The sequence below is a fragment of the Nerophis ophidion genome, linkage group LG05 (assembly GCF_033978795.1).
Source record: "Nerophis ophidion isolate RoL-2023_Sa linkage group LG05, RoL_Noph_v1.0, whole genome shotgun sequence".
Lineage (NCBI taxonomy): Eukaryota > Metazoa > Chordata > Actinopteri > Syngnathiformes > Syngnathidae > Nerophis > Nerophis ophidion.
In genome coordinates this window covers 46,760,156-46,776,894 of record NC_084615.1, presented here as the reverse complement: position 1 = coordinate 46,776,894, position 16,739 = coordinate 46,760,156, and the positions used below count along the sequence as shown (strand labels likewise).

Sequence of the window (16,739 nt, the reverse complement as noted above, 5' to 3'; positions counted from 1 at the left end):
AATAGCTCCTTTTTCATGAGTATTTTTCAAAAGGATTATCTTCCTCACCACCTGCACACTTGACCTCTGACTTTTACACATGAAATAAGTTGATGTATTTTCGTGGAAAGCCAACATGGCCGCCAGTATGACATGTGACGTCCTGTACGCCCCCAGTGTGTACGGCTGCCCGTTGGCCAGAAAGAGGAAGGTTCTGGAAAGACAGCCACTGGAGCCACCCGCCAAGAGGAGGTCCTTCATCACCTCCTGCCCTGCTGAGGAGGAGGAAGAGGCTTCTTCTTACCACAGCTATGAGAACCCAGAATTGGTGGAGGGGAGGGAGCAAGAGGAATTAATGGAGGAGGAGGATGAAGGTGAAAGGTTAGAGGAGGAAGAGTTCTCAGAGTACGAAGAGCAGCCTGAGGAAGAGGAGGAGGAGAGGGCGGACCCAACATTGGAAGAAGATAATGCCATGGAGGTGGGGATGGATGAAGAAGATGAGGAAGAATATGAGGACCATCATCGTCATCAGCCACAGTGTGAGTTTATTTTCTCATCCATCCATATTTTCATCCATTAATTTATCCATACTTTCAAACAGTACACCCTTCCTCCATTCATACGCTCATACATTTATTTTTTATCCTTACTTTCATACATACATCCATAATTTCATACATCCATTCCTCCATCAATACTTAAATCCTGTGCTTCCTAAACTTTTTTAACAAAGTTCCACCTCAGAAAAAAACTTGTCTCTCCAAGTACCATCATAACAACCTACATAGCCTACTCAGTGGTCTGGTGGGTGGTTAGAGTGTTCGCCCTGAGATCGGTAGGTTGTGAGTTCAAACCCCGGTCGAGTCGTACCAAAGACGATAAAAATGGGACCCATTACCTCCCTACTTGGCACTCAGCATCAAGGGCTGGAATTGGGGTTAAAAAAACAACAATAATGATTCCCAGGCGCGGCCACCGCTGCTGCACACTGTTCCCCTCACCTCTCATGGGGTGAACTAAGGGATGGGTCAAATGCACAGGACAAAATTCACCACACCTAGTGTGTGTGACAATCATTGCTCCTTTAATTTTAACTTAATTAAAATACAGTAGGGTAGTAGGCCTTAGTATTCATTAGAAACATTTAACAAGTATATTTAATATCTCTGGTCACGTTAACATTACAGACAGTTTGAATGTAGGAAAATAACACACTATACTTTAATCAAGTGATTATTTTTGTGTACCTCTAGACCAGTGGTTCTCAAATGGGGGTACGCGTACCCCTGGGGCAGTGACGTGCAGTCAGGGGAGGCAAGTGAGGCAGGGCCTCACGTGCCATCATGGAAAGAAAAAAAATGTAAAATGAAAAAATATATATTAAATTGTTATATCCAGTGATTATAATTTATAAAGTTATTTTCCATTTAACTTCACCAGTTTTAGATTATTTGTATTCAAAATCGCTGAATTTTTACATTTGCCGTTCAAATACTGAGAAGAGACTTGCCGTGAGTCACCAGCCAGTTGAGCCTCCCCATGGATTGTGCATTGACTCAGCTAACTGCTGGCTGCTGTGCAGTGAGACCATATTGCTATACGAATTATATTATACATTTCCATAGTCTAGTTAGCTGAGGTATATAATGTACAGTGTATTTTGTCAACAACTGTATGTGTGTAACGCATTTCTTGTGCTGGGCAATCATAAAACGGCTGCGAAGACGCACTGTGTGAGGCACCTATTCTCCCGCCTCCTGGTGGTAGAGGGCGCTAGTGATCCCAGGGATCATTCTTGCGAATACTAGGCTGCAGAAGAAGTGACAACAAGCTACAGTTAGCAAGTCAAGTGCAGCGGCAGCGATCGTTTATTTTTTCCTCTTTTAACATGGATGATTACATATCTAAAATAAAACAGTTTTCTAAACTGGACTTTCAATCGAAGCAAGAGGTAATAATTGAACGAAGACCAACGCCGGAGCTAAAAGGTTTGCTTCAGACAGTGATCTCCATCAAGACAGAGAGACTTTTAAAACTGAAGAAAGATAAGGAAGTATTCTATAAACAAGTTATCGATGCTTTTGGTTCAGAAGGAGCGATGCATAGACTTCAATTATAAGTAAATGTAAGACCATAATAAAGTTTTTTTTATTAAATGTGCTTTTTTGTGTGCTACACTTTGTGTGTGTAAAGAATGCTGGTATGAGCTTTTAAACATAACCCGTTAACTGCTGCCAATCAAATGGTGAATAAAATACTCTTTAGGGTTCATATGTTTATAAATCGGACTGTTCACGTCAGTGCCTCACCAGCCATGAACCTCACCGCACGTCACTGCCCTGGGGGTACTTGAAGGTAAGCCAAGGGGTACGTGAGATTTTTTTTTAAATATTCTAAAAAGAGCAACAATTCAAAAATCCTTTATAAATATATTTATTGAATAATACTTCAACAAAATATGAATGTAAGTTCATAAACTGTGAAAAGAAATGCAACAATGCAATATTCAGTTTTGACAGCTGGATTTTTTGGACATGTTCCATAAATATTGATGTTAAAGATTTATTTTTTTGTGAACAAATGTTTAGAATTAAGTTCATGAATCCAGATGGCTCTCTATTACAATCCTCAAAGAGGGCACCATAAGTTGATGATTGCTTCTATGTGCAGAAATTTTTATTTATAATTCTTAGTTATTTCTATATCTTTTTTCCCAAATAGTTCAAGAAAGACCACTACAAATGAGCAATATTTTGCACTCTTATCATCATCAGCCATTGTCAGTCCACTGCTGGACGAAAGCCTTAGCATGTTTTGCGCCATTTGGTGTACTTTTCATGCTGGTTATTAGCCTACACCTTACACGCTGATGACATAGTGCTGTATTTTACTTCTTTATCTATTTTTTTCAACTAAAAATGTTTTGCTCTTATTAGGGGGTACTTGAATTAAAAACATTTTCACAGGGGGTACATTACTGAAAAAAGGTTGAGAACCACTGCTCTAGATGGTACCACAGTTTAAAAAAGCCGTCTTTAATCCATTCATTCATTCAGCATTACATCCATCTATTTATATCTTCATTTATCCATACATTCATTCATACATATATTCTTTCATAAGTCCATACTTTCATCCATTCTTTCAACCATTCATCCATACATTTATTTATCCATACTCTCATTTTTTCATCCATCCTTCCATCCATACTTTTTATCCATCTATACTTTCAACAATCTATTCAGTCATCCATCCATACTTTCATTCATCAATACTTTAAAATACCAGTAGAGCGGAAAAACAAGTTGACATTATATGCTTAATTGTGTTTCATTGTATCCATTAAACAAGTGGTCCCCAACCACCGGACCGCGGCTCGATTGGTACCGGGCTGCAGAATAATTTGTTATTAATTTCTATTTTTTGTTTATTTAAAATAAATATATATATGTATATATATATTTTTTTTATTAAATCAACATAAACAACACAAGATACACTTACAATTAGTGCACCAATCCAAAAAACCTCCCTTTTTCATGACAAAGAAAAAAAAAAAAAAAAATCACATTCTTGTCTTTTTTAATGCATTTGAAATCGTAAAAAAAATAGCTAACAATTGAGTCATCAGATGGAGGGTCCTCTATTGCCCCCATTATATGCTGTAAAAAACATGCAGAAATCACCAACAATACTCCATTTACATGTCGTGAAAATTTGCCAAATATGAGCGATATTGTTATCATAAACGCCAACTCAGACGACCTATTTTAGCGGCGCATAGGTAGCAGTGGGCTAAGTACTCGCTTACACTGCTGTTGTTAGCACACTAATCCGGCGGCTGCTTCTGCTTCGTCTCAAACGTGCTATAAGTAAATTCTAGATCATAATTAATGCATCCCTCACCTGGTAGTAGACAAGTATGACCATGGACCGAGAGGCTGGTCGACTTTGACATCCCCGAGATGGCAAAAAAGACATAGTTGCGGCAACTTTTTTTTAACCTTTTGTGAGGATTGCAATTGAATCTTCATCTAAATGGACTGATTACATGTATTTTACACAGTATATCCCGCCATCTCATGGCTTCTCCGACGTGATTACATACGTACGTAAGAAATGCACACGCATTAGCGTGTTGTTAGCTAATATTAGCAATTTGGATAGCTATCGTTAGCTGTCATTGAATGTAAATTTTCTATCATAACAACAACATGACCGCAAATTGTTTGTTGCTTCTCTTGGAGTGCTTTTGTATGTGTGCATAAGCTCCCTGCGCGTAAATGTTGAAAAGACCGGTTGAGTTACAGCTGTAAACAAGTCATTTTTATTCCATAAGCTCCCTGCGCGTAAATGTTGAAAAGACCGGTTGAGTTACAGCTGTAAACAAGTCATTTTTATTCCGGCTAGTAAAAAAATGTATTATATAAACTTTTCAATTGTGAAAAATATAGACAATTGTCCAACAGATATGTTCTGTTAAACCACTAATGGTGGGGTGTTCTTATTATGGTTTTTGCTTTGAAAAATGTTACTGTGACGAAGTTGCAAATAGCACCTTTACGTAAGCAGAATATTAAGTTTGTGTTGTTCCTTCCTGACAGTTGACTACCAGCTTAGTGGACAATCAAAACATATTGGTGTCCATAAGGATAACAACAAAAGTTGCACCCCCAGTTCCAGTCCTGGTCCAGGTCCCGGTCCTGGTCCTGGTCTCGGTCCTTGCGAGGACTACGAGAACTACGACGAGCTGGTGGCCAAGTCTCTGCTCAATCTGGGCAAGATTGCTGAGGACGCCGTCTACCAGGTCATGACGGACTCAGAGATGAACAGCAACTCCTCCAACAGCGGCGGCGAGGACGAAGACGAGGATGACGCTAGCGAGCAAGGAGACCGAAAGGCCGACCTTAGTGTGGACTTGAACAGCGATGTCGTCAGGGAGACAGTGGACTCGCTCAAGCTTCTGGCACAAGGACACGGCGCCATGCTGCCTGAAGACGGCTACCCTGAAGGTGCCCTGATGGACGGCAACCACATCAATGGGCGGCCCAGTTTGGGCAGAGTCCAGGCGGTGGAGAGCGAGGAGGATGTATGTCTCAGCAGTCTGGAGTGTCTAAGGAATCAATGTTTCGATCTGGCTCGTAAACTCAACGAAACTCACCCGTCTGACCGGCCTGCTCTTCACCACCACCTCAATAACCCCTTGGACCAGCAAGGGGCGCTTCACCTTAGCAGGTACGCACATGACCATGTGATCAGCATTGTCAAATGGAAAATTCTTATTCCTCAGTCCTCTTAGGTATGACAGCCTTCAGCAGGGATTGCAGGAAGATTCTAGGCCTTCGGAGCGCAGCTTCTCTGACATGGTGAACATGATGAGGGTGGAGGAGCAACTGAGCCCAGCGTCTCGAGGGTATCCCACCAGCTGCAGCCAGGAGGGCGATGAAGACACCACATCTGTAGCCTCCGACCGCTCGGACGACACTTTCGACATGGCCAAGGGGAACCTGTCTCTGCTGGAGAAGGCTATCGCCCTGGAATCAGAGCGGGCCAAAGTCATGAGGGACCGCATGGTCTCAGACCACAAGCAGACCAGACGAGACCACCACCACCATCATCATCACCGCCACCATCATCATCATCGCGGCCATGGCGAGCGTAGCTCCAGGCTGAGCAGCACTGGTGAAGAGCGCAGGTCCAGAATGCACCACGACGGCTTGCACAGAGCATTCTACTCAAAAGGTAGATAACACTTTACTGATTTTCATACTAGATAATAAACAAACAGTAAGACCTCTGATTTTTATACTAGATAATAAACAAACAGCAAGACCTCTGAAATCTTTTTTTGTATTTCCAACAGCTCTTCTCTTTTTCTGCATACAACATACATACTTATTCAAGTATTAGTACGACTGAGCACGTTTTTGTCCTGATTTACTTTCAGAGAATTGTGTCCTGCACAGTGTGCTGAAATATACAGTAGAACTGAATCGATAGCAACACAACAATAGATTAAACCAAATCAAGAAACTAATTTAGTTATCGTGTAAATATTGAAGATTTACACATCATAAAGATTAGTTATATATATCAAATCATTCCAGCATCAAAATATTTATCTTGTTCATGATGGCTGTCTACTGTATGGACACCTTCAACATTCCCATTGACATCAACTTGTACATTTGTCAGTCAATTAAAATCAATTTACCATTCAATTTAATATTTTTTACAACCCAACAAATTTAAACTTTTTTCAAAATTCTACATTTTGCAAACTATTAACCTAAAATTTTTACAAAACTATTCATAATTTCCCCTAAACTTTCCAAACATTTCAGTTCAGCTTGTCAACATTCACACAATTTCTATACACCCATCCGTTTTGTTATCTTATCATCTGTGTTTATTTTCAGAATCTTCCAGGGGGGAGAAGAAGGAGAGCAAGTGCCCGACGCCCGGTTGTGACGGGACGGGACACGTGACTGGTCTGTACCCGCATCACCGCAGCCTCTCTGGATGTCCTCACAAGGACCGTGTCCCGCCTGAGAGTAAGACCCGCCTCCTGGACTCAAGTCTGACAAGTCATTTTAGTCAGCCATTATTATTTTCACCGTTGTTGTTACTTTGTCACTGCCATGTAGCTCTCAGGGCATTGGATCGATCGCAACTGAACTGTTGAGATTGTCTTAGAAGACATTTGTCCTCTCATCCAAGCAGGCTTCATCAGTTCTCCTGTAAAGGTTAAATATGCTGCACCAAGTGCTCAGACTGGAGCTGTCCTATCTAAGTCTGTTAGCATGAACTGATTAAGCCTGCTTGGGTGAGAAGCCAAGTGTTTTCTAAAACAATCTCCACGGTCCAGCTGTGCTCGACTCAATGCCCAGAGAATATAACCTGATGAATGAGAATATTCACAGGCATGCCATGTAGCTGGTGTAAATATTCCAACGTCACTGACTTCAGATGACTTGTTGGATGTACATTTTGTCCACCATGCATCTGTCCTGCATGTTTCCCATTCCGACATTAGGGTTGTCCCAATACATCTTTTTCCCTTCTGATATGATACCGATATTGGATCCTCGACTATTGATCCGATACAATATCAGCAGGAATCATTCATACTTCTATTATTTTATAGTGCAGAATGTTAGAAAAGATGTCAAAATGTCAGAGAGAGTTTCAATTCCCACCTCCGGAAGAACTTTGAACATGTCACGAGGGAGGTGCTGGACATTGAGTCCAAGTGGACCATGTTCCGCACCTCTATTGTCGCGGCGGCTGTTTGGAGCTGTGGCCGCAAGGTAGTTGGTGCCTGTCGTGGCGGTAGTCCTAGAACCCGTTGGTGGACACCGGCGGTGAGGGATGACGTCAAGCTGAAGAAGCAGTCCTATCGGGTTCTTTTGGCTCATAGGACTCCGGAGGCAGTGGACAGGTACCGACAGGCCAAGCGGTATGCGGCTTCAGCGGTCGCGGAGGCAAAAACTCGGACATGGGATGAGTTCGGGGAAGTCATGGAAAACCACTTCCGGACGGCTTCGAAGTGATTCTGAGCCACCACCCGCCGCCTCAGGAAGGGGAAACAGTGCACTGTCAACACCGTGTAGGGTGTGGATGGTGTTTTGCTGACCTCGACTGCGGATGTTGTGGATCGGTGGAGTGAATACTTCAAAGACCTCCTCAATCCCACCAACACATCTTCCTATGAGGAAGCAGTGCCTGGAGAATCTGTGGTGGGCTCTCCTATTTCTGGGGCTGAGGTTGCTGAGGTAATTAAAAAGCTCCTCGGTGGCAAGGCCCCGAGGGTGCATGAGATCCACCCAGAGTTCCTTAAGGCTCTGGATGCTGTGGGGCTGTCTGGATTGCCAGACCGGGGTGGTGGTTCCTCTTTTTACGAAGGGGATCCGGAGGGTGTGTTCCAACTATCGTGGGATCACACTCGTCAGCCTTACCGGTAAGGTCCATTCAGGTGTACTAGAGAGGAGGCTACGCCGGATAGTCGAACCCCGGATTCAGGAGGAACAGTGTGGTTTTCGTCCTGGTCGTGGAACTGTGGACCAGCTCTATTCTCTCGGCAGTGTCCTTGAGGGTGCATGGGAGTTTGCCCAACAAGTTTACATGTGCTTTGTGGACTTGGAGAAGGTATTCGACCGTGTCCCTTGGAAAGTCCTTTGGCGAGTGCTCAGAGAATATGGTGTATCTGACTGTCTGATTGTGGCGATCTGCTCCCTGTACGATCAGTGTCAGAGCTTGGTCCACATTGCCGGCAGTAAGTCGGACACGTTTCCAGTGAGGGTTGGACTCCGCCAAGTCACGACTCTGTTCATAACTTTTATGGACAGAGTTTCCAGGCGCAGTCAGGGCGTATAGGGGATCCGGTTTGGTGGCTGCAGGATTAGGTCTCTGCTTTTTGCAGGTGATGTTGTCCTGGTGGCTTTATCTGGCCAGGATCTCCAGCTCTCATTGGATCGGTTCGCAGCCGATTGTGAAGCGACTGGGATGAGAATTAGCACCTCCAAGTCCGAGTCTATAGTTCTCGCCCGGAAAAGGGTGGAGTGCCATCTCCGGGTTGGGGAGGAGACCCTGCCCCAAGTAGAGGAGTTCAAGTACCTAGGAGTCTTGTTCACGAGTAAGGGAAGAGTGGATCGTGAGATTGACAGGCGGATCGGTGCGGCGTCTTCAGTAATGCGTACGCTGTATCAATTCATTGTGGGGAAGAAGGAGCTGAGCCAAAAGGCAAAGTTCTCAATATAATGGTCGATCTATGTTCCCATCCTCTCCAATGGTCATGAGCTTTGGGTTATGACCAAAAGGACAAGATCACAGGTACAAGCGGCCGAAATGAGTTTCCTCCACCGGGCGGTGGGGCTCTCCCTTAGAGAGAGGGTGAGAAGCTCTGCCATCCGGGAGGAGCTCAAAGTAAAGCCGCCGCTCCTCCACATCGAGAGGAGCCAGATGAGGTGGTTCGGGCATCTGGTCAGGATGCCACCCGAACGCCTTCCGAGGAAGGTGTTTCAGGCACGTCCATCTGGTAGGAGGCCACGGCGAAGACCCAGGACACGTTGGGAAGACTATGTCTCCCGGCTGGCCTGGGAACGCCTCAGGATCCCCCGTGAAGAGCTGGATGAAGTGGCTAGGGAGAGGAAAATCTGGTCTGCCCTGCTTAGGCTGCTGCCCCCACAACCCGACCTCGGATAAACGGAAGAAGATGGATGGATGGAATGTTAGAAAAGGATTGATCAAGTGAAATAGTCAGAAAGAGAACACTGATAGGTATGAAACACACGGTGCTGGGTTCAATCCTTAGGCTCGGGGTCTTTCTGTGTGGAGTTTACATGTTCTCCCAGTGACAGTGTGGGTTCCCTGCGGGTACTCCGGCTTCCTCCCACACCCAAAGACATGCACCTGGGGATATGTTGATTTGTTACACTAAATTGGCTCTAGTGTGTGAATGTGAATGTGAATGTTGTCGGTCTATCTATGTTGGCCCTGCAATGAGGTGGAGACTTGTCCAGGGTGTACACCACCTTCCACTCGAATGCAGCTGGGATAGGCTCCAGCACCCCCGCAACCCAGAGAGGGACAGGCGGTTGAAAATGGATGGATGGATGAATGGAAGTTTATGACAGAGTTCATTAAGTAGAATGAGAAGTTTGTTAGTGGATACTTTCCAACATATGTCTGCCTTGAAGACTTATATGTAAGTAATATGCAATATATCATTATTTTATATTTTTTTATATTGACAGATTTGCTGTTTTACACTGCGATGTTGTTCAACTAAGTACACTTATTATGTATGTCCTGCGATGAGGTGGCGACTTGTCCAGGGTGTACCTCGCCTTTTGCCCGAATGCAGCTGAGATAGGCTCCAATACCCCCTGCAACCCCAAAAAGGGACAAGCAGTAGAAAATGGATGGATGGCTTATGTATGTCTTGTGTGCTATTGTGCAATGGCGTGTCGAAGGGCTGATAACCCCCCCCCCCCCCCCCACGTGCCACCCCACTCAGAGACAGAATGATTTGAAGCAGTGTTTTTCAAACTTTGTTATGCGTACCATTCAGGCTCCATCTAGTCGAACATCAAATAATTGCTTAATTCTGGAGTTGTCAAACTACAGCTCGTGGATTATCCAAAATGAATTTTCAAAACATGAATTAAAAGACATTGAAATTTGGTATGCCACCTAATGGGTGAGATAAGCCCACAATTATTATTGCTCATGTAAATTACAGGAGTATATCTTACACAGACTCATTATATAGGTACTAATTTGGACAACCGTTCCAACTCATGGTCCGATTAATCAAAAACCAACACACGAGGCTAAAATATGTGATACAAAAACATACAACTCGCCAACTGAACTATGTGGACATTATAAAAAAATGTCTAATAGTGCCATACATAATTAAAAAATACACCTATTTAACATTTTACTCGGCCTGACGGATAATATGCAAAACACTCTTCACACTTCGACATGTTTGCCGCATTTTAGTTGCTGCGTGAGGGTCATTGATAAATAAATAGATGGATGGCTAGATATTTCTGATGGATTACAAAACTTTAAGGAGGTCGTCATATTGTAGTAGAGGGCAATCTTATCCGATGCACACCTATTGACTTGCAACCTTTATCGGTGGATTGGGCACACACATATCCGAGTGGCGGGAATCCTTTTTTGATATATGATGACCAATGATGAGCAGCCAGGTACTCGACATCCTTCACTAAACAGAAGTCCTTTTAGTTACAATTGATATATTTTACACAAGTGTTTGCCTGCCAACACAGAACCAGGCACAATCATCTGTTTTGAACGTATTTCAGTCCCATCATCTTTTGTTATTCCACTGTGATTGTAGTTCTACTCAGCCTAGGAAATGTATTTGTTGTGCAAATACTGTTAGAGGCCCGCCGTGCAATACTTAAAATTATTCTGTTGCCAGCAATTTAAAGAGTGCATTTGAATGAGGTTTAAGAATGTTACAATATTATATTAACAAAGAGGAAATTTGACATACAGTATTTGTATTTTGCACCGAATGTTGAAAGTTGTCTGATGCACTGTGATAGCTCAATGCTTTGCAATTTTGTTAATGTCAGCACATGTCTTACAAAAAGTAAGACATGTGGTTACCACCACCATACTTGGTGGTGGTAACCGTGGTAAACTACTATAGTAGCTACAGCTGCTGCAGGGGTAGACTAAAGATTAAATGGGTGCCACCCCTGCAGAACAAACTTCCACCCCTGGAAAAAAAAAATCTGGAAATACCACTGCTATTATGCGCATATTTGTTCTGTAGCTACTAGCTTCCAGTAGCCTGCTCATTTTTTGCTGTTATTGAACCATATCCAATATCAAAATTCAATCGGGACATCCCTATTAGACATAATTTGATTTCTGATGGTCAAATGTTGTATTTTCTACAATGTGAATAGAATGTTTGAGTTCAATCAGATTTAGGGAGGGATGCTGTCGTACAGCATGGATCGAGTTCCCTTCGCAGGATTTTTTCCTCACACTTCATCATTCCTGCTCCATGTCTGCTTGTGGTGGCGCTCGCAGCATGAAGACACACTTTGATCGACATAAAACGTTAGACATCCTAAACACCTCAATACACTTGAACTAGCAGCTGATAAAAAAGGCGCACGCTAACCAATTGTTGGACAAAGTCTTTAACAGATCTATTTCAAATAGTGAAATGGCTCTGGATCAAAAATATCATTAGCATGTACTGTAAGGTAAAATGGCTTCTGATAAAACTGCTCTTCATATTTTCCAATGCGGCACCCCTGCTTTGCATTGCAACACAACTTTTGCTTGCAGTACTTTCTCATGAAATGTCGTTAAAGTTTCATGAAGCTTCTGCAAATGCAAAAAAAGAGGAAAGCAATTTTTAAATCATCTTCCATTTCAAGAATTGTAAAAGTATAAATCACCGAACCCTGTCGTTGTGCATGAATCACCAGTATTTCCATGCATTTGAGAAAAGAAAAGAAGATACAACACTAAGGCACTAACTTGCATATCATGTCGCTCATTTGGTTCTTCGTCCAGCTGTCAGCTTGCTACGCCTCTTTGTCGCAGAATTCCTGATAACTTTCCTGTCTCCTCCTAACCTTCGTTGTCTCTCTCACCCTCTCCTGTGTGTCAAAAGTCCTTGCCATGTACGAAAATGTTTTAAAGTGCCCAACTCCTGGCTGCTCTGGACGCGGCCATGTCAATAGCAACAGGAACTCGCATCGCAGGTGAGTGAGCAGCCTCTGAGCCGGCCGCTAACAGATAGCTCCATGATGATAGAGGATGTCAATGTTTTCCTCTTTAATCCCCACGACAGAACATGACATCTCCTCCTTAGCTAACATTGGACTGACTCAAAGCTGCTTTCTCTTTTTAGTTGGAATATCCATGTTTTTAAAATATTTTTTCTTAGAAAATTCAATATGAAGCAGTTGGAATGAATCAGTAGACAGTACACTGTATTTCCTTTCCTTTTCGGTGGAATGTTTGCTCGCTTTGACACAGAAAAACAAGACAACACACGTGCATTTTCTTAAATCTAATGGTGTCTACTACAAGTTGGACCTAAACCTAAGCAAGCTAATGTAAAGGTCACCAATACATGTTGTTATCCTCCAATGCTATAAATATGAGTGACAATTGCTATGTGCTTGAGGTGAGTCCCCACTGTACAGGGAAACCTAACACACACACACACACAGGAGGCACTCAGTCATATACGTGCACATATGTGCCCACAGGGTGTTATATGGCACAGCCCCACCGGGAGAGGGGAGACAAAGCGCTAGCTAGCTCAACAGCTGTTAGCAAGCGGCTCACACACTAGCTTTTATGTCTGCAGTCGCCATGGAAACGCCTGCATAGCAGCAGGGGCTGATGTGTCACACAATGTTCACACTCTCCTATAGATGTTGAAACACACTGCAGGACTGCTTTGCTCACTACAAATCAGCTCCTGTGACGTATATTGAGTCCACTAGGAAGACTCTTGCTGTCAGTCACTAGTTGGCATTGAAGTAACCCTTTTTATATTGACGCATTTTGTGGGTCACGTGACTGCTGCTGTAGGACAACCAAGGTCCAAGAAGCGCTTTTAAAACCTGATGTTGGGTCAGTAAACCAGGCCAAGCATGTTCACAAGAAACAATCGTTAACCTTGTGTGTGTGTGTATGTGTGCGTGCATGCGTGCGTCTGTGTGTGTGTGCGTGTGTACAGTACATGTGCATGGTACAGTACCTAACCATGCTCCATGCCCACCCCTCTTCATCCATCCAGTCTTTCGGGTTGTCCAATCGCTGCTGCAGAGAAGATGGCCAAGGTGCATGAGAAGATTCACCCAACTGACAGCGGCAACAAGTCCAATCAGACGTCAGACCGCGTCCTCAGGTACCCTCCGCACTCACCCACTCGATATGCAGTCCTTCCTTTTTAAAGGTCACTTACATAGCCAGGTACATGTGCATGAGCATCAATGTAAAGTTTTCTCTTGCAGGCCCATGTGTTTCGTCAAGCAGCTGGAAATTCCTCAGTACGGATACAAGAACAACGTCCCCACCAGCACGCCACGTTCCAACCTGGCCAAGGAGCTTGAGAAATACTCCAAGACCAGCTACGACTACAGCGCATACGAGAGCCAGCATGGCGCTTACGTAAGGAGAGGACCGCCGAGCAAGTCCCACCACAGCCGCGACACCTCCCCCAAGGGATATGAAGGTCAGCGAAATGAACACACACCCTTTTTAATAAAGTGGTCCACACTTTCTGTCAATAGCTCAGTGAAGCTTCATGACATCCACCACCCAACCAAGTTCAATACCAGTGTTTTCCTTGAGTTTACATATCTGACCATAATCAATGCGTTAGCTCCTCCACATACTGTAATAAATGTAATAGTATGCTAAGACTGGTTTGTTTGATAAAATAACAATGTAGAGACATGTTTTATATGAAAGTATCCTTAAAATATGTATGTTATGATAAACACACAACAAGAAGGGGTATTTTAATGGTAGTGGAAATACTGCTATACAAAACGTTCATATTTGTGCTTTTGATGCTTATTGTATCAAATACATTACATTATGACACAAGGATGAAAGGAGCTTACAATTATCATCATACTCACTGGCAGAGTGTCGTGATGGAGATGGCGCATAGAGTACGGGATGCTGTGTTGATGGAAGTGGGGTTAGAGGGAGGTAGCGAGAGGAGAGAGATAATGGAGGCCAGACCCGCTATTTTTTTGGCCAGGACACATCAAGCGTGATCTGCAGGCAGAAGAGAGGTGTCGACGCTCTGTTATGACACCCTCCCTTTCTCCCGACACTCTTTGCTCCACCAATAGCGCTCTCATCTACCACATTACATAGCTATGCTCTCATTTAAAGCCTAGCCTCTTTTTCATTGTCTCTGCATAGACAACAAGATCACCAAACTCTGCTTACTACATTTCACCGTCATCTGAACACACGCCGGATTTAAGTTGAAGATAACGTTGTGACGTTAAGCAAAGCACACTAAATGAGAATGACTGAGAGATGTGCACCCACAGCGGCACTTATTGTAGTGGAGGGGAACATACAGTTGTAGTTCTGACTCGGGGTGTTCCAACTTTTTCATTTTCGATACAATACCAATATTGCAGCCTTGAGTTTTGGCTGATATTGAGCTATTACGATACAAGGAAGAATTATTGTTCAGTACATATTTTTTCTTGTTTTGTGGGATGTTAGAAAACGTTTGAGCAAGTGATATTAATCAAAGAGAGAACAATGATAGATAAAAAACTCTAACCATCTGGAATGGACTAATGCTGTCTTAAAGTTAAAGTACAGTGGTAATGGTTTTTGGCCACACCTACTGGTCACAATAATTACTGATTAAGCTCTTGATGTAATAATTTGAATGATGCAAACACGTTTGTTACTGGATACATTCGAATACACTTCTACCTTTGAGACTTTTTATGTGTGAGTAATATGCAATTATAATAGTTTAATATTTGTTTTGTTGAAAAATGTTCTGTTTTAGACTGCAATATTCAATGAAGGACACTTATATAATATGTCTAGCTTGTGTGCTGTTGTGTGCTTAGCTGTTGTGTAGCTCCTTGTAGTCTATAGCCTGCCATGTTTACCTTTTGTAAATGACTTGACTAAATTCAGGGCCATCGTTGGTCAACTTTGGGCCCTAAGCAGAATATTTTTAGCTTTTAACCAAAGAAATCACATATACATAAGTATTCACAGCCTTTGCGCAGTAAGTAAATAAGTAAGTACATTTTATCCATAAAGCGCTTTTCACAGATAAAATCACAAAGCACTGTACAAAACATCAATCAATCAATGTTTACTTATATAGCCCTAAATCACTAGTGTCTCAAAGGGCTGCACAGACCACCACGACATCCTCAGTAGGCCCACATAAGGGCAAGGAAAACTCACACCCAGTGGGACATCGGTGACAATAATGACCCAGTGGGACGTCGGTGACAATGATGACTATGAGAACCTTAGAGAGGAGGAAAGCAATGGATGTCGAGCGGGTCTAACATGATACTGTGAAAGTTCAATCCACAATGGATCCAACACAGTCGCGAGAGTCCAGTCCAAAGCGGATCCAACACAGCAGCGAGAGTCCCGTTCACAGCGGAGCCAGCAGGAAACCATCCCAAGCGGAGGCGGATCAGCAGCGCAGAGATGTCCCCAGCCGATACACAAGCGAGCAGTACATGGCCACCGGATCGGACCGGACCCCCTCCACAAGGGAGAGTGGGACATAGAAGAAAAAGAAAAGAAACGGCAGATCAACTGGTCTAAAAAGGGAGTCTATTTAAAGGCTAGAGTATACAAATGAGTTTTAAGGTGAGACTTAAATGCTTCTACTGAGGTGGCATCGCGAACTGTTACCGGGAGGGTATTCCAGAGTACTGGAGCCCGAACGGAAAACGCTCTATAGCCCGCAGACTTTTTTTGGGCTTTGGGAATCACTAATAAGCCGGAGTCCTTTGAACGCAGATTTCTTGCCGGGACATATGGTACAATACAATCGGCAAGATAGGATGGAGCTAGACCGTGTAGTATTTTATACGTAAGTAGTAAAACCTTAAAGTCACATCTTAAGTGCACAGGAAGCCAGTGCAGGTGAGCCAGTACAGGCGTAATGTGATCAAACTTTCTTGTTCTTGTCAAAAGTCTAGCAGCCGCATTTTGTACCAACTGTAATCTTTTAATGCTAGACATGGGGAGACCCGAAAATAATACGTTACAGTAGTCGAGGCGAGACGTAACAAACGCATGGATAATGATCTCAGCGTCTTTAGTGGACAGAATGGAGCGAATTTTTGCGATATTACGGAGATGAAAGAAGGCCGTTTTAGTAACGCTTTTAATGTGTGCCTCAAAGGAGAGAGTTGGGTCGAAGATAATACCCAGATTCTTTACCGTGTCGCCTTGTTTAATTGTTTGGTTGTCAAATGTTAGAGTTGTATTATTGAATAGAGTTCGGTGTCTAGCAGGACCGATAATCAGCATTTCCGTTTTTTTGGCGTTGCGTTGCAAAAAGTTAGCGGACATCCATTGTTTAATTTCATTAAGACACGCCTCCAGCTGACTACAATCCGGCGTTTTGGTCAGCTTTAGGGGAATGTAGAGTTGGGTGTCATCAGCATAACAGTGAAAGCTAATACCGTATTTGCGTATGATGTCACCTAGCGGCA

At 43.3% G+C, this 16,739-nt stretch overlaps 1 protein-coding gene across 3 annotated transcripts in view; it reads left to right on the top strand.

Moving 5' to 3' along the window:
- myt1la (myelin transcription factor 1-like, a) overlaps positions 1 to 16,739 on the top strand; it is a 53,406-nt gene that overhangs the window by 16,195 nt on the left and 20,472 nt on the right. For 2 of the 3 annotated variants that reach the window (XM_061901131.1, XM_061901128.1), the window contains exons 6-12: positions 157 to 518; positions 4,584 to 5,214; positions 5,279 to 5,721; positions 6,399 to 6,533; positions 12,158 to 12,248; positions 13,298 to 13,408; positions 13,515 to 13,735. In XM_061901131.1, coding sequence (XP_061757115.1) covers positions 157 to 518; positions 4,584 to 5,214; positions 5,279 to 5,721; positions 6,399 to 6,533; positions 12,158 to 12,248; positions 13,298 to 13,408; positions 13,515 to 13,735 — 1,994 coding nt within the window. Of the gene's footprint in view, positions 1 to 156; positions 519 to 4,583; positions 5,215 to 5,269; positions 5,722 to 6,398; positions 6,534 to 12,157; positions 12,249 to 13,297; positions 13,409 to 13,514; positions 13,736 to 16,739 lie in introns of all 3 variants that reach the window. The other variant, XM_061901129.1, reaches the window with a different exon arrangement.